General features: G+C 41.7%; 1 protein-coding gene across 2 annotated transcripts in view; it reads left to right on the top strand.

Annotated features, from left to right (window-relative positions):
• The first annotated feature begins 8,486 nt into the window (after nt 1-8,486).
• The window catches only part of KCTD16 (potassium channel tetramerization domain containing 16), a 267,958-nt gene continuing 249,549 nt past the window's right edge, over nt 8,487-26,895 (top strand). Inside the window, exons 1-2 of one of the 2 annotated variants that reach the window (XM_078067351.1) lie at nt 8,487-9,329; nt 9,697-10,849. In XM_078067351.1, coding sequence (XP_077923477.1) covers nt 10,018-10,849 — 832 coding nt within the window. In that variant the 5' untranslated portion in view covers nt 8,487-9,329; nt 9,697-10,017. Of the gene's footprint in view, nt 9,330-9,692; nt 10,850-26,895 lie in introns of both variants that reach the window. The other variant, XM_078067350.1, reaches the window with a different exon arrangement.

The following is a 26,895-nucleotide window of genomic DNA, read 5'->3' as shown; positions in this document are numbered from 1 at the left end:
TGCTTACTCTGTGCCAGGCACAGAACCAGAATTAGAATATAGTGGTGATCTGCACTAGGAATGCGCTGTTGTGCCTTGTGATGCCAAATGCAAATATTGGGCATAGACTGAGGATATTTAATAAAAGGAACTAAATGGCTGAGTAAGTTTGGTGTACTTAAAAGGGGGCTTTGGAATCAGACAGGCTTGGTGTGACCTGTTGCCAATAACCCAACCTCTTGGAGGCTCTTTTATTCTCCCTACAATGCCAACAGTTGAAAATTGCCTTAGGAACTGAAAGAGATATGTGAAAATATCTGGCAGTCAGGGTCAGTTTCATTTGTTAATTTTATTAATTTGTTTGGCCACAGGCACCGACTTGGATATTTTAAGAAAGCGGCATTTTTATGGGGCGCCTGGGTGGCTCAGTCGTTAAGTGTCTGCCTTCGGCTCAGGTCATGATCCCAGGATCCTGGGATCAAGTCCCACATCGGGCTCCCTGCTTGGTGGGAAGCCTGCTTCTCCCTCTCCCACTCCCCCTGCTTGTGTTCCCTCTCTCGCTGTGTCTCTCTCTGTCAAATAAATAAAATCTTAAAAAGAAAGAAAGTGGCATTTTGAAACTGGAAACTTTGTCATCGCTTCCTCTTGCTGGGGTGTTCCTTTTAATGGCTCTTCTTTTTTTTCATTCCAGATTGGCTCCAAATTGGGTACACACATGACCTATTTGCAGTGGTGAGTTCAGAAAGGCTGGATTTTGCAGGCAGTTGATTTCTCTGGGACCTGACCAAAGGAACGGGTCTCTCCTACCATGGAGACCTCAATGTTTTGGTGAAGAAACTGAAATCAGGGGCGCCTGCGTGGCTCGGTAAAGTGGTGCCTTCTGCTCAGGTCATGATCCCGGGGTCCTGAGATGGAGCCCCGCATCCCTGCATCGGGCTCCCTGCCTGTTTCTCCCTCCCCCTGCTCTTGTGCTCTTGCTTGCTCTCTCTCTCCCTCCCAAATAAATAAATAAAATCTTAAAAAAAAAAAAAAGAAAAGAAACTGAAACTGAAACCAACTGCCTTATATTCCCAACCAACAGCTCATCCCAGTATGACCCTGTCAGCTTCTTAACATATCATTTTGTTGGGCCAGTTTGAGGATATGCTTTTGCTCCTGCAATGAAATTCACCAAAGATGTAGTGAGCACCTTCAGAATAGGAGCTCCTGCGCTGTTGGTTGGATAGCAAGATGAATGGCAAATGATCCCTGCCCTGTGGATTTCTTGCAAATCACTCAAAAAGCAGGGGAAAAGTGCTCTGGATACCAAGCGGTATTTCAGAGCATACATGAAATCCCCAGCTTTGACTCCTCGAGTCTTGTAATAAAACAATTCAATTTTGTTCCTTGAACTAAATCGTTCCATTTGTTATTCGGTCTTTGTCCTTCTGTCTTCCTGCTGTGCCCCATCCGCAGATGCCGCTGGTAAGATTCATTTCAACCTATGAGGATGACACGTTTGGATTTAGTTGTGAAAAATGCCTTCTACAAACAATTGCTACACGAAAGTGACTGTGCTGAATCACTGCAAAATGATGTGAGATATTTTGAACGAGCCAGCCTGTTCATTTGCTTTCCTCCATTCATCATCTGTTGAGAGGTATAGCTACTTATTAAGGCCAGAGAGTATGTTTTTAAATCAACTAATTGTCCATCTCCAAGGACAACTGTGCTTAGAGTTCCAGTATCCCTTCCCATTCTTCTTTTCCCGTGCTCGAAGGAAGAAGCAGGCTTTCAGAGAAGGGACCAGTCACATCACCAGCATGAATGAGTAATGTGGTTCCCTTCTATCCACTCATCCACACAGACCCCGGGCGTAGGCTCAGGGAGGGGAGGGAAGAGGGGCAGAGGAAGTGATCGAACCAAGCATAAATATAATCACGTTGCCCACTACTTATTGAACATTTGCTGTATTCCATTTCAGAACATTATTTCTAATCCTTACATCAACCCTGCAGAGTAGATATTTTTATTTCTAATATATATAGCAGAAGAACATCCTGGGAGAGGTACACTGATTAGCTCAGGATCCTAGAGCTGGTACGTACCTCTTTCAGACCTGAATCTGCCTGATTCTAACACCTGCTCTTTTCCATTGTAACCGGGATTTTCAAGCTCTACTCCCTGCAAGTTGTTGTAGGGTGTTTAATAAATTCCATTTATGCATGTATAAAACTAGTCAGAAAAAAATAAAAATGCATTCTAGAGGCCAGCGACATACTATTGCAATTTCTGAACAATTTTTTTTTTTTTAATAAACGTTTTTGAACTTAAGACCTAAGTTTGTTCTGTTTTGATACTGCTTGCATTTGTTGCATATTTTGGAATAATGACAAAGATATCATTTGAAAAATGGGTTTCCTAGGTAGGAGATAAAAGGTGGACAATTACTGGCCCACAAATTACACTACTCTTTTACCAAGAGATATATTGCATAATATATAGCAAACGTAATGAAGACTAAGCCAACATGTGTAGGGCAACACATGTAACAAACACCATACAGCAAATAACACAACATGGGTAAGCAGATTTCTAGGGAAAGGACTGTAGGGAGAGGCAAGAGTAGACCTCTTTTGTTTTTTTATAGCTATTTCTAAAATATTGCTTGTGTATTTGCTGGAATCAATTGCTGGATAGTTGGGCAGCTATATTCTATTTTTCCCCTCACTTCCCACCCAGTCCGTATTCCATGCTGCCGAGATCCCAATTTCTAAGTACATATGTGTGGGGGTTGGTTTTACACAACTTCGTGACCAAACTGTGCAGTCCTAACTTTGACCGGGTGCTCCAGAAAAACTTCCCGGTTTTGAACAGAAACCCAGGGGCGCCTGGGTGGCTCAGTCGGTTAAGCGTCCCACTCTTGATTTCGGCTCAGGTCATGATCTCAGGGTTGTGAGACTGAGCCCTGCTTTGGGCTCTGTGCTGGGCGTGGAGTCTGTGTTACAATTCTCTTTCTCTCTCTCTCCTGCTGCCCCTCTCCTGTCCCTCTAAAAAAAAATAATAATAAATAAATAAATAAATAAATAAATAAAAATAATTCTGTTTTGGAGGGAAACCTAAAAGGTGACCATACGGGGCACGTGGGTGGCTCAGTCGGTTAAGCGTCTGCCTTCGGCTCAGGTCATGATCCCAGGGTCCTGGGATCGAGCCCCGCATCGGGCTCCCTGCTCAGCGGGAAGCCGGCTTCTTCCTCTCCCACTCCCCCTGCTTGTGTTCCCTCTCTCGCTGTCTCTCTCTCTCTGTCAAATAAATAAATAAAATCTTAAAAAAAAAAAAAAGGTGACCATGATCCACACCTACTACAGAAATGCATACCCTCTTTCCACTGTCACATTCTCTCATAAAAAAACCTTAGTCTCTGCTAATATAGTCAATAATGCCAACTCATACTTAAATAGCAGTACTTTCTGTTCAGATCAGCGTAAAATTTTTTTAAAGCTCAGATCTTAAAATGACAGTTCTCCTGGAAGAACTTTATTCTACAGACTTCCATTCAGAGGCATCACAGTGATATGAACAGCTTTAGCTATTATACGTATTTTATGAGAGTATAGTTCAAGAGTATTTTCAGGAGAGACCAAGAGAAATGACTGGACTGAACGTTTGCTATTATGTAAACGTTGGAGGTGGATTGGAGGTTGCAGTGGGTAACCACAAAGGGTCTCCCCTTCCAACTTGAAGATTATGCAAACCTGATCCAAATTTCTTTCTTGCAAGGTGTTATGTTAACAAGATTGCTGTTTGCTGCCTTCTTGCTCTATTTCTTACATAGCAAATTACTGCCTGGAAGGTCTCTGACGATTTGGCAGCTATATTTTATCTTTATTTTGCCATCAGTCACGGTATCTCTATAAAGGGAGACAGGTTCATTTTATAGATATGGAAGCAGAGGTCACCCTGAGGTTAAGTGGTTTGTCCAAAACATATGTGGACTATGTAGGACCCAAAGCTGAATACAGCTGCAGGCACCTGTCTGCAAATAAGAGGCAGCACTCAGGAATCTAGAACTTCTTCATCTTTGCCTTCTGTCGGTACGGGTTTGAGTGTGTGTGATTGTATGTGTTTGTGTTCAGAGATTGTATTGAATTCAGCTTTGTATCTTTTTTTTAAATTTTATTTTATTATGTTATATTAATCACCATACATCACATCATTAGCTTTTGATGTAGTGTTCCATGATTCATTGTTTGCGTGTAACACCCAGTGCTCTATTCAATAGGTGCCCTCTTTAATACCCATCACCAGGCTAACCCATCCCCCTAAACCCTCCCCTCTAGGGAGTTTGTTTCTCAGAGTCCATAGTCTCTCATGGTTCGTCTCCCCCTCCGATTTCCCCCCCTTCATTTTTCCCTTCCTACTATCTTCTTTTTTTTAACATATAATGTATTATTTGTTTCAGAGGTACAGGTCTGGGATTCAACAGTCTTACACAATTCACAGCGCTCACCATAGCACATACCCTCCCCAGTGTCTATCACCCAGCTACCCCATCCCTCCCACCCCCCACCACTCCAGCAACCCTCAGTTTGTTTCCTGAGATTAAGAATTCCTCTTATCAGTGTATCATATGATCTCACTGATACCAGCTTTGTATCTTAAGGACCTGGCACTGTGCTGGACACACAGAGGAACTTAATAAATCCATGTGGCTTGAATGAAAGGCTACTGAGAAGGGAACCTTGTAGGGTGGAATGGCATTTTCATTTCTAACCACTGTGGTACTATTTTCAGTTTCCATTCTGCCACCCCATCGCCCCCAGCAAATCCTGAAATCCTGGAGTATTAATACATATGCTTATAATAAGAAGTGATCTTCACCTACACCTGCAGAGTGAGAAGAGTGAAGATTTTGGAAGTAGAACTGAATTTCTGTCTTTGCGCGTCTTTTATAACTTCTTTATGCCTCCACTTTAGTCTACCAATGACAAATGCAGTTGCTTCTGCCGCCATCATGGAGACCGCTGGTATTTTGTAAGCACACACCTAGGGCCAAACAATGTGCTCGGGGTCTTATACACATCATAGTATTGAATCTGCACAACACACCCAGGAGGCAGGTCTTCTTCTTATCTTCATTTTACCCTGGCTCAGAGACACTGAGCCACATGTCCGATGTCACACAGCCATCAGGCAGAGCTGGAAGAGGGATGGTGACTATAGGGAATTCTTGATGGTTGGCCCGCCACAAACAGTAGCTATTGCGATGACGGTGATGATGCAGGAGTCCTTGGGGCATGTGACACGATGAGTATATGGCATTTTAGTCTACGTTCATGAGATCATTCCCTCCCTGATAACAAAGACAGTCAGCATAAAAGCTCTCTCTGCTCCAGGGGAGAGGAAACTTAAGGATGTGTTAGAAGGTAAGGATGTGCGAAGTGAACACATTATTCCAAAATTATAATTGTCCTGTTGAGAATATACTCTTCAGCATTCAGCTGTGGGGGTGTGTGAAAGTAGGGAACAGGAAACAGAGGCTCAGACACATTTTATCAACTCCACAATCTATCCATGGTGTATCCAAATGTGCTATAGTCTTGAATATTACGAAGAACAGGATGAAACATTCTTCCTTTCTCTTCCCCTAAGAGAAATCTGTTGCTGCGTGTTCAGCCTTTGGGCCGAGGGTAGCATCCTACAATGTTTCAGCGGAGAGCCGCCAGAACAGAACAATAACACTAGCTGTGTTATCGGCTGACAGGGAGGACAGGAATACGCTCACAGCCCAGAGTTGGCTTCTTGCCTCTTGTTAAGGCACCAAGCAGCTGGGCTTACTGACAACCTTCCCGAGACACACGTACTTACTCTAGCACTATTTAAATCTCTCTCTATGGTGTATTGCTTTGTTTCCTTCGAGCCTGTTACTTCTTTAATCTCACTTCTCATTTGTTTGCATCCCCTAGACTGAAGGAACAAGAAAATGTATGCATCAGAGGATGGTAACCCAGGCCCCTAGACCCCAGCTTGAATAGGCTTCAGGCCAATCTGGAACCAAACCTCTGACCTCTCAAAAGATGACAGAGGCCCATGCACTCTTGATTTCTGGAAGCTCCAGGTAGATTAAAAAGTAAATATGCCTATGGGGCACATGGGTGGCTCACTAGGTTAAGCACCCACCCGACTCTTGATTTTAGCTCAGGTCATGATCTCAGGGTCTTGAGATGAGGCCCCACCTTGGGCTCTGGGCTCCAGGCCCAGTGGCTCAGTGGGGAGTCTGCTTGAAGATTCTCTCCCTGTGCCCCTCCCTCAACTCTCCTTCATGCACGTAAGCACTCTCTCTCTCTAAAATAAATAAGTAAATCTTAAAAAAAAAAAAAAAAGTAGCCTAACCTTTGAAAACCAGACCAATGAACAGATAGAACTCCTCATTTTTGAAATTCAGAATCCTCTTATTTAAATTATAAAATCTTTTAGACTTGAATTTAACTTAATATTGAAAACTCTTTAAAATGATTTGCTGGGGTTTTTTTCAAATGTGTAGTCTTGAAATTCTTGTTTTCTTTATTTGCTTCCTCTCCATCCCTATTCTACAATACATGCAGTTCAAAAAACTGATCATACTGAGTAGGCAGTGATCTAAACCCCATCCTGCTACTCCACAGCTGTGTGACCTTGTGGAAGTTCTTTCCCTCTCTGGTCCTCAGTTTCTATATCTCTAAGGTGAGATGGTAATTTCCATTTCTCAAGTTCCTTTGAGCTTTAAAAGCCTATGGTGTTTCTTATTCCCAATCCTCACTTCCTGCCAAACTGTCCCCAGAATATATATATATATATTTTAAGTAGGCTCCATGCCCTGTGTAGAGATCTCATGACCCTGAGATCAAGACCTGAGCTGAGATCAAGAGTCGGATGCTTAACTGAATGAGCCACCCAGGCCCCCCTGTCCCCAGGATATTTTAATACCCAATCTCCAAAGCTATTGTTGTGGTGTACTGGCCCATTCTGCTAAAAATAAAATGAAACATTTGCTTATTTTTAACTACAACTAAGCCCGGTACTTATTAGGCATGGACTCAGACTTACTTTTTCCTTTCTCCTGTGCCAACGAAATTTTTATTTGTCATCACGGTGAACAGTGTGTGTGTGGTCATACTTAAACCAATATAAAAACTTTAAAACCAGGAAGTATCTAACTTTTGGCTGGGGTAAATGGTCAGTTACAGATCTGCACTGATAGCTTATGGACACTAGATGGCGATATAAGTGCACCAAATAATAAACATTCCCTTGATTGGTCCAGCATTAAAATCCCAATGATTGAGGCCAGAACAGGTTAATACATTAGTTAAAGAAACAAAGTCAAATATAATCAGGTGTGTTGGAGTGTTAGCTAATATTCTATATGTGTTCAGTAACCTGATACTCATTGAAAGAAAAGATTGTTAAACTAAAAATTAATTTATCCTGCTGCTGAGTCTACCTGTAAGCTAATTCTTGGGGCAAGAGTTGGCAATAAACACATGATCCCTTAAAATGTATCTAATTCATACTTTCAACTCCATTTTTGGCTTTCACTTTTGAAAAAAATAGCAATTATTTGGGATGGAGTGTGCCTCACATGTATTATTCATAGATGAAATACTATATTCTGATTAGGAGGGTGAGTCCTAAGACACTGGCATTTTAAAGGAGGAATGGTCGACTTACTGTAAGCTGTTGGCTGGGCCATTATTGACTGGCAGGATCAACTGGAAGCACTTTGTTAGTGGATTAGGTTGCCCTGGAAATGCCTTCCTGAAACTCTAATGATGCACTTAAGGAAGCCCTCTGGGACAGGAGTAAAATGTCTCTTAGCCGGGCGTGTCTTCCACCAGAGTCCTCTTGGGATGAGTTGGGAGGGGGCTGGGGCATGTCCAAAGAGAGGCTCAGGAAAGACACAGCCCCAGAAAAAGGTTGCAGGTAACAATTTCTTGCAGGTAAGCTGAGATAATGACTTACTGATGCCAGCTGTGGGCTTTCTGAGCGTACTATTGCCTTCGCGTATTCTTTGGAAAGAGCATCATTAATTCCAGAGAGACTGTATTTATTTATTCATTTGCTGGGGTTGGGGTGGCACAGGGATGGAGAAGAAGTGGGGCGGGGGCGGGGGGAGAGGGCATCTGAAGGAAAACATGGTTTAATCCCCTTTGCTTTTAAGGAAAACCCCTTTGTAGCTTGAACATTGGGGTCATTCGGTGTGCTTTCTTCTTCTTTTTTAAAAAAGCCTATATGGAGGCGAAATTTGCCCTTCAGCAGAAATTCAGTGCCTGTGCAAAGGGTTTGTTTGTAGATTTTTCAAATGCAAAATCACTTGTGTTTCTGTCACCGCTGGGGTGGGGGGTTATTTCTGGGGAAGGGTGGCGTTGGTGGAGGTGTAAAAGGCAGGAGGCAGGAAGAAAAGGCAAGGCGAAGGCCGCGGCAAACTCCAGACTCGCGGGCAGGACGCGGAGGGAAGTGGCCGCGCGGCGCCGCGTCCCCGCCCCCAGCCCGGAGCCGGGCAGTCGCGTGCCACGGCCGGTGCGCCGCGTCCCCGTGCAGTCCTGGCGACCTGTCACCGAGGACGACGTGACTCGGAGCTGCCTCCGCTTTCTCCAAGCCATATTCCTTTAAGATGATGTAATAGTCATTTCCCTGGATGGTATCTTGCCTGCACTGCTGAAACAACAGCCTCCGAACTGCACTGGGAACTGTGGAACCACCCAGCTCCGCCGCCCGCCGGAGAAGCCCGAGCCCGAGCCCCGCGCGGCCCCTCTGCGCTGCGGCGGCCGGGCTCCCAGCGGCTCCCACCGGCTCCCACCTGCATGGGAACATGGGAGTCCGTTTGCCCTTGCCGGCAGGTGGGGTGGCTACCTGGGACCCCAGCAGGGCACATCTAGCTGGCTTTCCTTCTGCTTCTGGGCTTTCTGAAAAGCTTCTAAGTCCCAGTACCTCTTCCAACTCTCTTCTGTTTTAAGGATTCTTTCTAAAGGTTTGATTTTTTTTTTTTCTTCCCCTTTTTACTGGAGAGGCTTTGGTTGCATATTTTTCTCTGCCTTGCTTCTTCAACCCAACCACCTCTCATCACGCTTTAACTTTTCTGTGACTTGTTTCAACTTGACATTGGGAGTGAATACATACCTATATACATACAGACAAATACACATTTATATAAATATTTACATATATCTATATAAAATTATTTTCTAAGAGCACATCTCTCTGGCACTTTTCATTGATACCTCTGTCCTTTACCTCTTTGGGATTTGACAAGCTCGACTCTGGCTGTGGATTCTGATTCCTTTGCAAATGGGTATTTCTTCACAGGAACTGGGTTTCCAGCACTCACTAAGGTAAGTTCTGAGACTTACTGCTTTTCCTGCCCAGCTTGGAGAAAAAAAAAAAAAAATCCCCTTTTGAAAGTTGAAAATCATATATTCCTTTTTAAAGCAGAAATACCAATAGAAATATTTTTAATACTAATTGCTGGAGACAGAGGCGTATGGATAAACATGTAGACACAAAATAGCTTGAGAGAAGCTACAATTTAGTTGAAGAATGGCTGAAATCAGTAGTTCCAGGGCTGCTTATGTAAAATAATCTCTCCCTCCCTCCCTCCCTACTTCCCCCTCTCCCTCCCTCCCCTCTCTCCAGTGGTGTCTCTTTTTCTGACTCATGCTGGGTTTGAGGAAATAATTTTCTCTCTTTTCCTTCAGACAGACCTCTGAGTAACTGGGGACTTGGCCTGCCTTGCCTACTGAGCTTGGGGCAGATCGGATGGAGATGAGTTGGTTATATTCTATGAAGTAATAGCTCACCACCAGCCAGGGTTTAAACTACTTTTGCAGCATCACTTCACCTGTGGACTCTTCTAAATTTTGCTTCCTTGGGGGAAAAAAAAAAACTGGGGTAAGAGAAGGTCGTTTTTAACAAGTTAGCATCCTTCTCCCTCTTTGATAAGTTGATGCAAAGGATAAGGCTGTGACTCCACTGGATTTCACCTTCAAATCAAAATAGGAGAAGAGCAAGAAGAAAGGGACAATGGCTTTAAGTGGAAACTGTAGTCGTTATTATCCTCGAGAACAGGGGGCTGCAGTTCCCAACTCCTTCCCTGAGGTCGTGGAGCTGAATGTCGGGGGTCAAGTTTATTTCACCCGCCATTCCACATTAATAAGCATCCCTCATTCCCTCCTGTGGAAAATGTTTTCCCCAAAGAGAGACACGGCTAACGATCTAGCCAAGGACTCCAAAGGAAGGTTTTTCATTGACAGAGATGGATTCTTGTTCCGTTATATTCTGGACTATCTCAGGGACAGGCAGGTGGTCCTGCCTGATCACTTTCCAGAAAGGGGAAGACTGAAAAGGGAAGCTGAGTACTTCCAGCTCCCAGACTTGGTCAAACTCCTGACCCCTGATGAAATCAAGCAAAGCCCGGACGAATTCTGCCACAGTGACTTTGAAGATGCCTCTCAAGGAAGCGACACGAGAATCTGCCCTCCTTCCTCAGTGCTCCCTGCGGACCGCAAATGGGGCTTCATTACAGTGGGCTACAGGGGGTCCTGCACTATGGGCAGAGAGGGGCAGGCAGATGCCAAGTTTCGGAGAGTTCCCCGGATTTTGGTTTGCGGAAGGATTTCCTTGGCAAAAGAGGTCTTTGGAGAAACTTTGAATGAGAGCAGAGACCCTGACCGAGCCCCAGAAAGATACACCTCCAGATTTTATCTCAAATTCAAGCATCTGGAAAGGGCTTTTGATATGTTGTCAGAGTGTGGATTCCACATGGTGGCCTGTAACTCCTCAGTGACAGCATCTTTTGTCAACCAGTATACAGATGACAAGATCTGGTCAAGCTACACTGAATATGTCTTCTACCGTAAGTACAAAGGGTTCTTTTGATTTTTCATCTGTATCAATTCTCTTTACAGTTGTTTGTGGTCTGCATGTTCAGTCAGTGTCTAAGGAATACCATTTGGGATTTTTTTAAACTCCTGAGGTATAACTAGAGTATTAGAGGTTCTAAATCAGGTCTCACATCTTATCTAAGGCAACTTTTATCTGTTTTATCAGTAACATCAGAGAATATTCAAAGGTCTATGCAAATGATATTGGTTTAGGTAATTTGGGGATTGGAGGCAGACATGTATGTCTGTTTGCCAGATATGGGATTGTGAGGAGAAGACGATGGCTGGAACTTGGCTGTTGGTCCATGGGAGGTTAGCAGACTCTGAGTGGATGAGGTGGTGCTGTCCATTCTTTATTTTTTTATTTTTTTAATTAATTAATTTTTTAATGTAGTGTTCCATGATTCATTGTTTTCATGTAACACCCAGTGCTCCATGCAGTACGTGCCCTCCTTAATACCCATCACCGGGCTAACCCATCCCCCCACCCCCCTCCCCTCTAGAACCCTCAGTTTGTTTTTCGGAGTCCATAGTCTCTCATGGTTCGTCTCCCCCTCCGATTTCCCCCCCCTTCATTAGCGCTCACCATAGCACATACCCTCCCCAGTGTCTATCACCCAGCCACCCCATTCTTTGATGTGAACTTTGGGACCTGTTAAGCCAGTTGCTGGAGACTTGCTTTCATCAGGGGCTCTGAGAACACAAATGGCTGTTGGGCAGAAGGATGTGGTCTCGGATAGGTAGACGGCACTAGGTAGACGGCAGCATAGGCTGACAAAAGACCCCCGGGCTCCCCTACCACGTCTGAGATTCGCTTTTATAGCCTTTACAGGTCTGCTGTTTGATTCTTTAGCATTTTGTACTGAGACTTGAGTTGCACTGCAGACTTAATTAAACTGAACTTCATGTGAGAGCCATCCAGAAGGAACTAGATCTTTGAGAACTGTCAGTCACAAGCAGGTATCTTCAGACACCTGAGGTGATAGAATTACTGACATAAAAGGAAATCAAGGGGGAAAAAAGGCATGGAAACAGTTGTTCTGGAGCTTTTTAAGTAAGCGTTTCTTAGAGGTCAGTCCATTGGCTTACATGACGACTTACGCTACAGATTGCTTTGTTTTATGAAATGGCATCGTTCTAAATAAACCATAAGCCATTGATCTCTGAAGGGAGAACAGTAAATCAGTCTGTAAAGTTTAGTGCTTGGTTTAACAGTGGATTTTCAACAGGACCCGGGAGTTGGGTAAAGTGTATTCCATAAGAAATGTTTCCATGTTAGCATTCAGTTTCCTCTCATTCTAAGGCAAATCCATAAATTTGGGGATTAAAATGTCTAAGTTTTTTTTTTTTTTTTTTTTTAAACATAAAGGGACAACTGAATTTCTGGGACTGATTTTTGCCTACGGTTGTGTTTCTTCATGTGGAGATGGTGCTGGAAACAGTGGTAAAGAGGCCAGTGGCAAGCTGAGTTGTTCTGTGCTGGGGTATCACCCATTAGATTTTTAGAAGTGAGGACCCATGGATTGTGTGGAAAGGACAGCCTGCAGAGGAAAATGAAGCCAGCTATCAGTTCAGGAACATACTGATGTGTAATAACAAGCATTATTTGGTCCAACAACCCTATCAATGGCCTTTATCTATAATCTATATCTTCCTCGATGCTGGAGCTTAGTCACCAGATACTGCTTTCTTTCTTTGGGTGTAGAGATAAGACTTTAGCTTTTTAGCCTTCTGTGAAGGAATCTGACATTATCTGTAATTCTGTAGAAAAAATATCTGTTCCTAACTCTTTTGGAAAAATGTATCTTAGAAAGAGTTCAAATCTAGTTTTGTGATATTTACCTTGTTCTCCAATTTCTAATAAAATAGCACCTTGAGAAGCTTTAGGCAAATAAATGAAAACATACCAACCATGACCCCCGCCCCCCAAAAGGACCACATTAGATTTCTATCACTTGCTCATCTAAATGAGATCCAGAATCTGACATGTATTTCCCTGCTAGGTCAGTAATATTTGTGTGTTCATTAAAGACTCATCCGTCTAACACTATGTCCTCTTTATATTGCTCTGAACAGGTTCTGCTCTGCTGATCATATAATTGCTTCCTTCTTGGTTGGGTTGCTGAGAGGTTGCTGAGGAGCAGTTTGCTCTCCATCACTCATGGACAGGCTAGCACAAACACAATGCAACTTCATATTGCACAGCATATATATTTTATGTGATATACTTCCCTTTGTACCTAACATTCAGAGCTAAGTATTAACTCTTCCTCTGTCTTAGGACCAATAAAACTGACAGCTGGCTTTCTAGGGTGCATAACAGCTTCTGTGCAGACGTTTAACCATAATTATTTAATTAGAAGCTGCCAACTGTGCCTATATAAGCATTAATTCATCAAGCTGTTGTGCTCGGGTTCATGGGCTGAAACTATGGGAGGTGATCTAAAGCAGGGAGTTGACTCTGCAAAGATGCTCTTCATCCAGCACTAGCCCTGCCCAGCCCTGCCTTGTGCTGCCCAGCATGGAGCCCCGGTGTGCACTGTGTGAGCAGAACACTTGGAACCACCACCTGCGAGATTGGAATGGGCAGCATGCGTCCCCAGGAGCATCTCTACATCCTTAAATTAAAAAATCAAAAAACAAAAAATAAAAAACAAAAAACAACCAACCACCCAGCTAACCAGCAAACAAAAAAAGATGCTCTTCACAGAGAAACTCAACTTCCTCCTTGGTTGAAAAAATTTTATTGTATATACAAACTCCTTAGATCCAAGGAATTTACTCCAAGCAATCAGACTCTTCTAATAACCTGGGGATAATACAAAGTCATTTTGCCTGGATCCATATCACAGTAAAAAATGAATAATGAGAAATGAATACATTGCATAGGGTGGTTGACAGTCATGGGGAGAGACCCCCTTCTTTCCATTTGCCTCATTTTCTTCCAAGTTTTCCAAAGGGAAATTGAAAGACCAAAATCTCCCTGTCATTCATTAATAGGTTAGATTCTTGCCTCATTTAATCTTAATGTGGACCTAGAATTGATGGTCAACATCATGTAGACTGTTTAGTTAATGTAGAACTGTGAAGAGTTAAAGTCAACAGGTGTTTGTATATGTTTAAGAGGGTGATAAGAAATGTGTTTGTCTACATTGCTTACTATAATATGATATGTGAGATGCTATGGATTATGATTCACTTATCAGCAACCAGGAAAATGATTGATGTAGGAACATAGAAAAGAAATATCTAAAAAAAAGAAAAAGAAAAGAAATATTTAGTGGTGCCTGGGTGGCTCAGTCAGTTAAGCATCCGACTCTTGGTTTCAGCTCAGGTCCCGATCTCGTGGGTCATGGGATCGAGCGAGCCCCATGTCAGGGTCTATACTCAGCAGCAGTCTGCTTGGATATTCTCTCCCTCTGCCCCTTCCCCCAATCTCTCTCTCAAGTAAATAAATAAATCTTAAAAAAAAAAAAAATATCTGGCTAGGAGTGCCTCACAAAGCATTTTAGATATGTCCTTTGTTTAAATTTAAAACAATGAGAAGGTACCTTTTCTTCTCTACCACCCCACTAGCTAAATAATTACCTCTCTTTTCTCTTGAAGCATTACATAGAAGGCAGTATCACAAACATCAGAGAATGCCTTCTTGACTCACCTGTAAATGTAATGGGAGCTGAGTAATCTGGATAAGAGAAGTCCTGATTTTGAACCAGATACCAGGCTATTCATACCACTTAGGAGCAAAATCACAGGTGCATAGAAATAAATGAACCTGCTATTTAGAGCCATCTTCCAATGCCCGAGAGTGAGAAGATTGTTCTCGGTTGGAGAGAACTATACACATTTTTAAAATCCTACCCATTAGTGAGTTACTTCAGACAAATGCCTGAAACACTCAAATTCAAAGGAATTTGCCTCTAATTTTACTGCGACAACATGACAAGTAGGGAGTTTAATTCATAGGACGCATACTCCAAAAACACACACTCTGAGTTCTGTGAATTATAGTAGAGACACCAACTCATTGCCTTTTCAACAAATTGCTGCTTGTCAGTGCATTTTAATCTTTTTACTTCATTTCCTTAAAGATTGTTTCCACAAAACTCTCTAAATTGTTTTATGTACTGTTAACCTTAAAAATTAAGCTGCTAGTTTTTTTTACCAGCAAAAATGGGTTTATTTGGGAATAGTAGAAAATTGCAATTCAGGATAAGCAAGTTAAAGCAAAGCCATAGGCAAGACAAAGCACAAAGGAGAGAAATTCTCTTTTATGGGGAGGGAGGCATTGAGCAGGGCTGTTATAAACAAAAAGCCCATTGGAGTAAACTGGGAGTTTGCAGTATACTGGCTTTTCATTGGCTCAGTTGTGACGGTCTCTTATTGGCTGGGCTGTTGCCGGGGGAGTAGACAAACTTTCTTCCTCCTGTGGGGCAGTAAAGTGGAATGGACTTGCAAGGTCTCTCTTCCTGTTGGGTCTGCAATTGATGACAGGTGGTAGGGCGTGAGAGTTTCCCTTTCTGGGATCTGGATTCCACTTTGAATGAGGTTTCCTTTTTAAAATTTTCACGGTACACAGTACTTCAGGGCTGTTGAATGAGATGGGGGGTTGGAGATAAGTCAATCAGAAAATGAATTCTCAGAATTAAACTGCATGGCTTTGTTTTGGGAAGAGATACACAGCTGTGACTGCTGTGATTAACCTACCCAACAATGACTTTGGAAACTTCAGTAAGAGGGTATGTTCTTAATAGGTAGAAATGCAGCCATCCTGAAATGATTCTAGCTCTTTTTCTACTGTTTATTTGAAAGATACCAATGATAACTTCTATTTTTATTGCTCATAGAGTATGATGTTGGTACGTTCAAAATGACGTAGCAGAGCAATGTAGTGAAAATGGTGAAGGTTTGGTTTTTACCACCACCTACATCTCCTCTTTCTGTGTTTTCTGTCTTCTTCACCTTAGAGACTTTTTAGTCCTGTTTTAGTCGTTTCTGCTTCCTGTTCTTTCTCTCCGTTGTCAGTAAAAATTCTCTTCTGCCGTATATTTAGAATACTTTCAAGGCATGGTATACTTTTCTCAGGGGTTTTGGTACATAAGAAACCTTTTGATAGTTGTAGATCAGGTGACTTAGTATCCCAAAAAGAGTGTTCTTAAGACATAAGGCTTCTTAATATATAATTTAAAAATATAGCACAATTTAAATATAAGGCTTCATCATGAGGTTGAACTGGACCCATGCTTGGGCAGATATGAAATGACAAAGGGCAGGTGTATGGTTATAATTTTTTTTTAATCTCTTTAAGGTGCTGTGCTTTGAGTATGGGGCTCAATATAGGAGTGATATAAGCATGCTAGTGAAATATTTTATTACAGTATTTTCACTTTCATGCCAAACAAGATATGTTGTTACCTGAGCCCAGTCCCTTGTATGATTCAGGTACTTTCTTCCTAGGTCTTGAATTTAGCAGCACGAGAAGTGTCAGTATGTGGGCAGAATGGGGAGGAGGTCTCTGAGATTGCCCTTAAGTGCCTCAATATGTTAAAAAATATATATACAACTAGAAAGAGAAGACCAAATGTCCCTGGAAGCCTAATGAGGTTTAGGTCTTATCAAAGAAATTAGAAAAGGAAAGAGCTGAGAATATGCCAGAAAGCTCCATTTGGAAGCCCTCCAAGCATGAACAATGGTGAGGAGTGACTGTGCACAGGGGAAGTGTGCATCCAACATATAGAAGAAAGTTCTTCAGAAATGGATACGTGGATGCTCAGTTTCTGTGTCATAACTGACTATTGCTCTTTTTCTTTGTTTTTTGCTATAGCTTTCCTCAAATAGTGCATTTCTTGGCAAGTCAGTGAAAAAAACTTCATACAGAAATTTTCAAATGCATCCAAATGTAGACACCCAGTTCCAATAATTACAATTAACATTACAAGAGCAATCTTGTTTTATATATATTCCTACCTACTCTCCCTTCTGTCTGCACATTATTTTGAAGCAAATTTCAGACATCAATCATTTCATTCATCCACAGATACAGTACTGTATGTTTCTAAAATAAAATAAATTAAAATAAAATATAACACAATACCATTATCACATATAAAATTAGTAATTCTTTAGTATCATCTAATATCTAATTGATGTTAAAACTTTTGATTTTGTTACAGTATTTTCTTAAAGTTGGCTTATTAAATCAAGATTCAAATAAGGTCTATCCATTATCTTTGATTCCTGCTTCTTTTTTCATTCAAAATTAAAAAAAATATTGCATTTATCCCATATGCAACCAAGTAGCAAAATGTATATCTTAAATCTCTTTTAATCTCTCCTTCCCTCCCTCCTTTCCTCTTTATCTTTCTTTCTCTTTTTCTCTTTCTTCCTCCCTCCCTCCCTCCCTTCCTTCCTTTTTTTAAATCAATTTATTTGTTTGAAGAAACCAAATTGTTTGCCATGTTCAATATTCAGCTTTCTGGGTTTTACTGATCCATCTCTATGATCTTTGTGATGTCATTAAAACATTTTTTTCCTGAACCCTATATTTGTGAATTTGTTAGATCTTGATTCTAGATTCTAGAGACTCAATGGGACTCATGTTCAGTATTTCTGGCAAGAAATCTTTATAAGTGATGGCAAGTCCATTTTTTACATTATTGAAGCATAATAAACATAGAGTATTATATTAGTTTCAAGTTTACAAAATAATGATTCAACAATTACATTACTCAGGGATCATCATGATAAGGGTACTCTTAATCCCCTTTATCTAGTTCACCCAAGGCAAGTCCATTTTTAACTTTTAATGTGCTTTGGAAGGCAATAAGAAACCACTATTTTTCTTTCCAGTCATTCAAAAACTATTATTCCCTTGCTGTTCTTTTTTTAAGATTTATTTATGTATTTGAGAGAATGGGAGGGCGGTGAAGAAAAGGGAGAGAGAGTCTTAAGCAGGCTCTGCGTGGAGCATGGGGCCCAACGCGGGGCTTGATCTCATGACCCTAGGATCAGGACCTGAGCCATAGTCAAGATTTGGATGCTTAACTGAGTATGCCACCCAGATGCCACTCCCTTGCTATTCTTATCATTAAAATGGGCCAACATCGTGGGTGCAGTGAGCCTACCAAGATGTGCAGCGGGTCCTGTAGACTGGGAAGAAGAATCATTTGGGGTGGGGAAGTTTCCCTCCTGGCTATTCAAATTTTATATTCTGGGATTCTTTCAACTGTGCTTAACTCCAATGACTGAACTCATTATCTGTAAACCTCCTGTCTTCTTGTGCTCCTTCTCACAATAATTGGCATCATCAGTCACTCATTTCCCCAGGGAAGAATGGAACCTAGGTGGCATTCCTGACTCTTCCTTCTTCCCAACCTATGACAAATCCTACCAGTTCTTCTTCATCTCTCTCAAGTCCATCCATTTCTTTCCATCACCACTGATGCCAGCCTGGCCCAGACCACCAGCACTGCTTTTTGTTGCTTTGGAACCCTGGGAGCATCCCGAGTGAAATCTGAAACCAGCTCTGTATGCAGAGGGCAGGAAGAGATTGAAGGAAGAGGCAGGGCTCTCTAGATTGGTAGGTTGCAGGCTTAATAAGCAAGAGAATTCACTTATAAGGCTTGTCTTAGGCAGCCACAAAACAAATAGATTTCTGCATCCATCTGCCATATCTTAAAAGTTTATATAGAGGCCTTAATGGGGTTCAGTGACATAAACCATCCAGATGCTCTTAACACCTTATCGCTATCTCAAGGCTGTGTCCTTGGAGTAGCTTCTGGGAGCAGGGAAGGCAAGTGGAAATCACATTCCAAAGATAGGGGAAGGGATGAGGAGCCTCCGGTTTGCCTCGGTCCAACTCATGGGTCAACCAGTGGCCGTATCCTCTTGATGACCTCTCCCAAAACTTTTCTAGACTACTGCAAAGAAACTTAATTTGTCCTCCCTATCCAAAATTCAGTGTTATCATCCCCTTTGAATCTGTTCTCCCTGTTGCAAAAAAAAAAAAAAAAAAAAAAAAGGTGAGATTTCTAAAATGTGAGCTTGACCATGTCACTCCTGCTTAAAGTTCTTCATTGCCTTACAACTGCTCATAGAGTTAAAGGCAAACTCCTTAACCAGGAATCACAGCCCCTCATGAGATGACCTCTCTTTCCTTCCCCAGAATCTTCTGTTGCCATCCTGCCCTTTGCATTTTTAATCTCAGCTATATTCAATTTCTTTCAGTTTCTGAATGCTGTTATGTACTTGCTTCTTTGGTTTTGTGTGTGATGTTCTCTGCCTGGACCTCTGCTTCCACCTGCTTTGATGAACTAAATCTTCAGGTTCCAATCTGGAGATTACCTTTTCTGGGAAGCCTTTCCTAGCCCACTGTATCCGGTTAGGCACACCTTATCTTTGACCCAGAGGATTCTATTTTCCTTTACCATGGCACAAAAAATATTGTATTATACTTGGTTATTTAGCTGTCTCTTTTACATTATCTGTAAACTCTGTCAAGATAGGAACTGTGACTGTCATGTTCATCACAATACCTGGCACACATAGTACATGGAATAAATGTAGGTACTCTGTAAATATTATCCAGAAGAATGAGAAAGAAATGCCCACTGCAGAGTTCAGTTATGGTCATAGATGCCGCTCTCTTGCATACACTATTGCATTTATCTCTTAACAAAAGAACAAGAGAGCAGTGATGGAGTGATGGCACTTTAAATAATAATAACAGCTTTTCCAAATTTCCATTGAGTGCTTTGGCACTGGGATAAGCACTTTACATACAAATTGGAAATCTTACTGAAAGATTCTGTGCTCTTAGCACCTGCACCGACATTTGAGCTCAAGGGGACTGAGAAAAACACTTTGCAGAAGCAGGATCCCCTGTGGTCTCCTTTTAGTTGGTTCATCCATGCAGGAGCAAATCAAAGCTGGGTGCAACTGGGGTTTAAGGAACAACCCAGGAGGGACTCAGGATTCAGAAAAGTGTTCCAAAATTGAGAAAGTAGCTCCAGGAGGAGGAGAGCTCTACCAGAATGCAAAGAATATTTTGAGCCCAATCAGGTTGTCTTAATTTTCCTCCTGCTAAAGTATTCCATTTCCTCCTCCCTCCCTTCCCACAAATGTTAGTGATTGCTCCTTAATACCAGAGGCAGCAGAACATGGTAGTGAAGGGCTGGGTTTTGAGGTCCAGACTGCTTGTGTTTGAATCCCTAGCTATTGGAATCATTGACAAATTATTTTACTTCTGTGCCTCATTTTCCTCACCTGTAAAATGGAGCTGAGGACAATAGTACTTACCTCATGCGGCTGCTATGAGAATCAAATGGGTTGCTATATATAAAGTGCTTACCACAGTGTCTGGCACCCACCCGGTCAGTGGTGTGAAGTGTTACTGATTACCAGGATGGCTGAGACAGAGTTGCTTTCTTTAAATAACCCACCTGATACTTTCTGATACTCCCTGTGGACACTTTGCCCAGAAATACACATCCAGAAATTTTTCTTAATTATTAGAGAGAGAGAGAAAGAGAGAGAGAGAGAGAGAGTGCATGAGCAGTGGGGGAGAAGCAGAGGGAGAGGGAAAATCCTGAAGCACATTCCCTGCTGAGCGCGGGGCCCAACACAGGGCTCGATCCCAGGACCTTGAGATCATGACCTGAGCCAAAATCAAGAGTTTGACACTTAACCAACTGAGACACCCAGGCACCCCCAAATGTATTTTTAAAAAGGAAATTCAAGCCATGGGTTTTACTTGAATCTGAATATGCATAAACACCCCAAAAGGCTTCAAATTCTACTAACTCTTTCCATCCCCTTGGCTATTCCTTTGTGGATGTCATTAATAGTGCCTTTCCCTCCACCTTGTTTTCAACTTGTGGCTTTTCAGAACCTAGGATAATAGGAGATAGAACTGAAATTTAAGACTACAACTTAAATTATATATTCCGTCACTGCAGAATTAGAATAACCTTTTATGAATCTCAACCTAGACAATATTCTCCTTCGTGGTGACAGAAAATGGTTATTGAACATGCCACTGACAATAGGATCATTCAAATTGCTCCAAAAATGAAAACAAGACATTTTGCTCCACACCGTGAGTAGCTGCACTGTGTGGCATTAAAAAGAAATCGGAGTGCTAATTCGGGGCTGTTGCCATGTGACCTGCTCAAAAGTTGCCCATGGGAAGAAATTGATACTTTCCACTTTCATTCATCAGCCACATTCCAAAGTAGAAAATTCTTACCATTTTCCCACCCCAATTTATACCGACCTTTTATTCTGATACAATGTGACTGTCCATTAATTACATTGGTGAAAATAGAAGGCAACCCATTATACATAACTTGATGGAGCACTTAAGATGCCTTAGGGCTGTTGTATATTGTGTTTTAGACAATAGACTGTCCAGATCAACAGTACTACGCAACCAAATAGAGAAAAGGGGAGGTAGGCTCTGGTAACGGTGACTTTCCTGTAAAGGGGACCCTGGAGCAGCAGAGACGTTCTAGGGACTGGGATACGGACAAGGGGTGTATGGATGTTAGTGGGGCAGAAGTGTACAGTGAAAACCATAGGGCGACTTGAGACCTGGGGAAGTGTTGCAGTTCTGCAAATCCCCTAATCACAGAGGTAGAGCTGGTGCACCATGCGAAGCACATCAAGCCCTGGTTGGGAGTCATGGCTCATTGTGTTACAGCATAAACATTCAGTTATGTCAGGTAGAAAAACTTTCCTATGGGCATGCGCCTGCAAATGTGTACTGGAATGCAAAGGAAAATAGGATTCAGTTCTCATTAATTTGCTTTTTAGCCAGTGAGGTGAAATATCTCTTTTCCTTTAAATAGAGAGATACCTAGGGGCGCCTGGGTGGCTCAGTCGTTAAGCGTCTGCCTTTGGCTCAGGTCATGATCCCAGGCTCCTGGGATCGAGCCCCACATCAGGCTCCCCGCTCAGCGGGAAAGCCTGCTTCTCCCTCTCCCACTCCCCCTGCTTGTGTTCCCTCTCTCGCTGTGTCTCTCTCTGTCAAATAAATAAATAAATAATATATATATATAAAAATAAATAGAGAGATACCTGTGTGGATCTGTACAATTTTGCTGAGCTGCATTGTAATAGAAAAGTGTTAATTTCTATTTGTGTAAGAAAAGCATGCATTAAAAAATGAGCAGGGGCACCTGAGTGGCTCAGTCAGTTGAGCGTCCAACTCTTGATTTTGGCTCAGATCATGATCTTAGGGTTCTGGAATCAAGCCCAGCGTCTGGCTCTGCCCTCAGTGCGGAGTCTGCTTGTCCTTCTCCCTCTACTCCTCCCCCTGCTCGCACTCTTTCTCTCTCAAATAAATACATCTTTAAAAAATATTTAAAGTACAGCCTGGATTTCATTTTTAAAAAATGAGCAGTTTTGCTTGGCTTTTCTGGATAAGAAACTCTTGTGGCATGGAGCAGTAGTGACTGATGATATAATGTGTGATACTTCCAACATCATAAAGGCCTCTTTTAGTCATTTGGATGCTCAGTAATGTAAAATATTTGTTTGAAAAGATCTGATTGCTTCCCACTTACTGAGGACCTATTTTATATAAAGTACTTCTCTTTGTTTTGGTAGGATTGTCCAATTGAGATGGGAAATATCATAACTGTATGCAAAGAATTGATATCCTGATTCACAACGCCCTCATGCTAATGATTTTCTAGTACTTTTCCACAATGTGCTAAGGAAGTGATTTACAATGTGCACAGTCTTCATTGATTGGAAACTGCCGGCACTTCAAACCTTCTTTCATCTGCATCCTTCCAAACAGACAAAACATGTAGTGATGTGTAATATTGTTTTCTAACAGATCTTGACATCCGTTCATGAGAATGGCCTTCATTAACAGGCAGATTTAGGTCTAGCCTAAGTTAGTTATACAAAATTCTGTTCTCTGCCTTCTGGTTTGTGAGTAAATGCCAGGCACTGTGACCTTGCTATGCCCTTTGCTTTTGTGTGATTTGGGTTCCTAGACATCTCTTCGATGGTTGGCCCATATAATTCTTCCAGAAATATTTATTGAACACCTACTATGCACCAGAGACTTCATGCAGTTAAAGGGTTTCAGCTGTAAACAAGAAGCATTGGTCAATGCTTTCATGGAGCATATGGTTCAGGGAGAGATTAGACTAGTAAATGGGCAATTTCAATCTAGTGTGATGGGGAAGAGTAAATGGATATGAAAATCGAGAAGGAGCTCCTAATCGGAATTGGGGTGTCAGAAGATTAAACCAGAGTTTATTTTATTGTATGGAGAGGAGAAAATGCTTAAATCTTTAATGCATTTGTTGACTTTAAGATACTAGCTGGCTGATAGAGTCATAAAAATTATATCCTAGGATGGCTCAGCAGAACCTTAAGATCACTAGCAATCATTACATTTCTCATTAGAGAAATCTCATTAGATTTTTTTCCAATGATAGCTGTGTGAGTGATTTTAGTTAGTCCAGGAACCAATATCTTAAAAAACTCTTCAATTCTCTTTTCCATTCAAGCCTTTGTCTTGGGAAAGTGTATGTGCAAAATCAGAAGCCAAATGATAGCCTTGGATGACTAGCAATTGATTTTATTTTAATTTAATTTAATTTAATTTTTTTAAAGATTTTATTTATTTATTTGACGGAGAGAGACACAGCAAGAGAGGGAACACAAGCAGGGGAGTGGGAGAGGGAGAAGCAGGCTTCCCGCGGAGCCAGGAGCCCGAGGCGGGGCTTGATCCCAGGACCCTGGGATCATGACCTAAGCCTAAAGAAGGCAGACGCTTAACGACTGAGCCACCCAGGCTCCCCTAGCAATTGATTTTAAGGATACTTTATAATTATGTCTGTAGTCTCCATTTATAATGATTCTCAAAATGGTATATGTCATTATTATTATTTTAACTTTATCTCAGGATTACTGACTTACCTTGTCAGTCTCACGTACAACTCAGTTTCAGTAACTACCACAGTGGGAATACATAGGAGGTGATCATAAGCATTTATTGAATGAATGAATGAATTCATAACTGCCACATTTTTAAATAAAGAAAATGTGAAATGTAAAGTGAATGAGATTTGCTTCCAGTTTTACCTGACACTTAACTTTTAACCATGGGTGCATTCTCTAAGTGACAGTGAAAGTGTGGTTGATAAACTGATGGTATCAGAACTATCTGGGTAAAAACCTTCATTTTGTCACTTCCTAGCAGAGCATCTTTGGGCAAGTATCTTACCCTCTTTACACCTCAGAACACTCATCTGTAAAAGGGGAACAAGGAAGCTTCTCTCTTGGCAGTGTTGGGAGGATGAAGCCAGGGCCAGGCCATCTTATTAGCATCAATAGCCAGGTACTTCATCTCTAGGCTCTTTTAGTTCATCTTACAAATAGGCATGTTTGGACCTAGAAGAAGAAACTAAAAGAATATGGAGCCATCAGAACTGGTCCCGCCCGCTAGCACAGCGAAAGTCAAGCTGCTGCCCAGTGGTTTCACTCTGGACTGTTACTACGCACACGTCCTGACTTTGGAAGAAGGAAAAATACATCACATCACACGCGCTCTTCTAGTTCCCTCCGTAAGCTCACCTCCTCTGCCCCTTCTGAAGACACTCGTCCGTCCACAGTGGTCCATCACACCGGCTCCCCCAGAACACTATTCCTTGCGCTCCTTGCTTTTCTGAGTCCTTCAGTTAGGCTTTAGTGGGTTTTCCTTGGAAAGACTTCCCATTACCATCCCAGCTGAAGCAGAAGATGTCCTCCTTATTCTCTATTCAGCACCGTGTTTCCAGCGTAGCTCTGTTCACACGTGTGATTCCAGTTGACTGTAAGCTTCCCGGGGGCAGGAGCACTCTTGTTTCCCTAGAGTCTAGTACAGTGTAGGCACTCAAGAAGTTATTTTTTTCTCTACCCACTTCACCCCACCATGTAAAATTATGAGAGTGGGATTCCCTCTCATGGTGAAGGCAACTGATGATATATAAATGTGCATGTGGTACATATATCATCTCTGGCTAGTAGAGTAGAAGTGAATGAGGGTGAAAAAGCAGAAAGTACCAAATGTAAACCCTGAGAGTTTGGATAATGGAGACAAGAGTGGAAACTCACTTTGATGAGTTGCTTAGCCTTCTAGCACTCAGGTCCCTCGGCTGTGTAAAGGGAAAAGTGGACTTATTTCACCGTCTTACGGGACACTGAGAGCTAGGTAGTATGACGCGTGTACAGAAGCCATGTTGCTTGAATAGATGTGTGCTATGAAGGCGGATTTTATCTTAGCTTGAGTGAACATCAGGAGGATGTCTTAAGAAACGAGAGATGAAATCTGCTCATTTGGAAAGTTGTTAAGGCATTTAGAAATGAATGGTCAAAATGTGCAAATGGGTTTTAATGGCACTGCAGCACTCACATTCTAATTGTATAAGGTTGAGTAGCACAGAGTCAACATATGTGGGGTCTATTCTGATCTCCACTTGCGTCATGATCACAGACTTATGGTGTGAAGGTACTGGCCAAATGGATAAACACAAATCCCTTTTTGAAGCCCCATAAACGGTAACGCTGGATGGGAGCTTGAAGTGTATCTTTCACACCAGGGAGAGTACTGACTTGATTTATAAAATCAGAGCAGCCTGGGACATGCAGGATCTCATGAGTCCATGCTTCAGTTTTCTCTCTTTGAATCCCCAGTCTTTAATTGAAGTCCTACATGGCAGCCAACATAGAGAATCTTTTCAAGTGGCGTCATTTCGATTTAAGTAGGAATTGGTTGTAAGACATTCTTCCCCATTCCATTTCCCCTTTCTGCCTTTTTTTCCCTGGTGGCCCTTGGGGCAGTTCCAGGAAACCCAGGGCTCAGTGTAGCTGCTTGAAAAACCCTAACCCGGACATTCTAAACAAAAATTTTCTTTTTTACATTTTTGGTCCAGTTCTTAGCTGTGTATTCTCTACTTCTTTTATTTTCATTTGACTTATGTTTTGTTCTGAGGACAAGTGTAAATGAAGGATGAACTGAAGAAAGGCAATTATTAGAAAAAGTAAAGGGCAAAAATAAATTAATTTTGCCTCTATCTTTGGTATATTACAGAGAAAGGAACGTAACTACCTTAATTGGCTACTTTAAATTTTTGTGCAAGTGATGGGAGTCATTGGTTTTGAAAGAAGCCCTGGAAAATAATTTTTATAACCGACTTTATATGTGCTCTACTTAGTAAGTTTGCAATTGTTTTCTCTACTGTGAATAAAGCCTAAAGTTTGTATATTATTCTATTAGATCAATATAATTTATATTTTCTCCATTGAGCTTAAGGGGCTATGGTAAAATCTCTGGCTGAAATGGTGCTTTCTATTCTGACATGAAGTATTAATTGTAAACAAAAAATCTATTTTGAGAGTGTTTGGAAATAATACCTCATACCAGCTATATTCTTCTGCATAAAAACAGCAGGAACACTTTCTTTTTATCATAGCTATATTTTCATATTGTTTATAGTCTGTGATTTGCCTTGGTAATTTGCTTCCTTTTATGGGAAGACAAGTTTTCTTCCAAACAACCAGATGCAATGTAATCAAATAATTGCTATCTTAATTTGCTGCTGAAGTCCTCCTGAGGAGAAAGAGAAAAACACAGGTACGCAGTGACATGTTATTTGAACTCGGTGGTGTTAACAATAATCATAGTTACCCTTTCTTGAACTCTGTGTCAGGTTCACATCAAGTGATTCTCATTTAATCCTCTCGAAAACTCTACCGTAAGAAACTGGGGCTCAGAGAGATTCAACTTCCTCAAGGTCACTGTTAGTGGCTGCTTCAGAATTTTTTTTTTTTTTAAGATTTTATTTATTTATTTGAGAGAGAGACAGTGAGAGAGAGAGAGTGCACAAGAGGGGGTAGGGTCAGAGGGAGAAGCAGACTCCTCGCTGAGCAGGGAGCCCGATGCGGGACTCGACCCTGGGACTCCAGGATCATGACCTGAGCCGAAGGCAGACACTTAACCATCTGAGCCACCCAGGCG

Source organism: Halichoerus grypus, chromosome 2, assembly GCF_964656455.1.
Source record: "Halichoerus grypus chromosome 2, mHalGry1.hap1.1, whole genome shotgun sequence".
Lineage (NCBI taxonomy): Eukaryota > Metazoa > Chordata > Mammalia > Carnivora > Phocidae > Halichoerus > Halichoerus grypus.
Note: the sequence above shows the minus strand (reverse complement) of the source record. Positions and strands in the feature narration are given on the sequence as shown.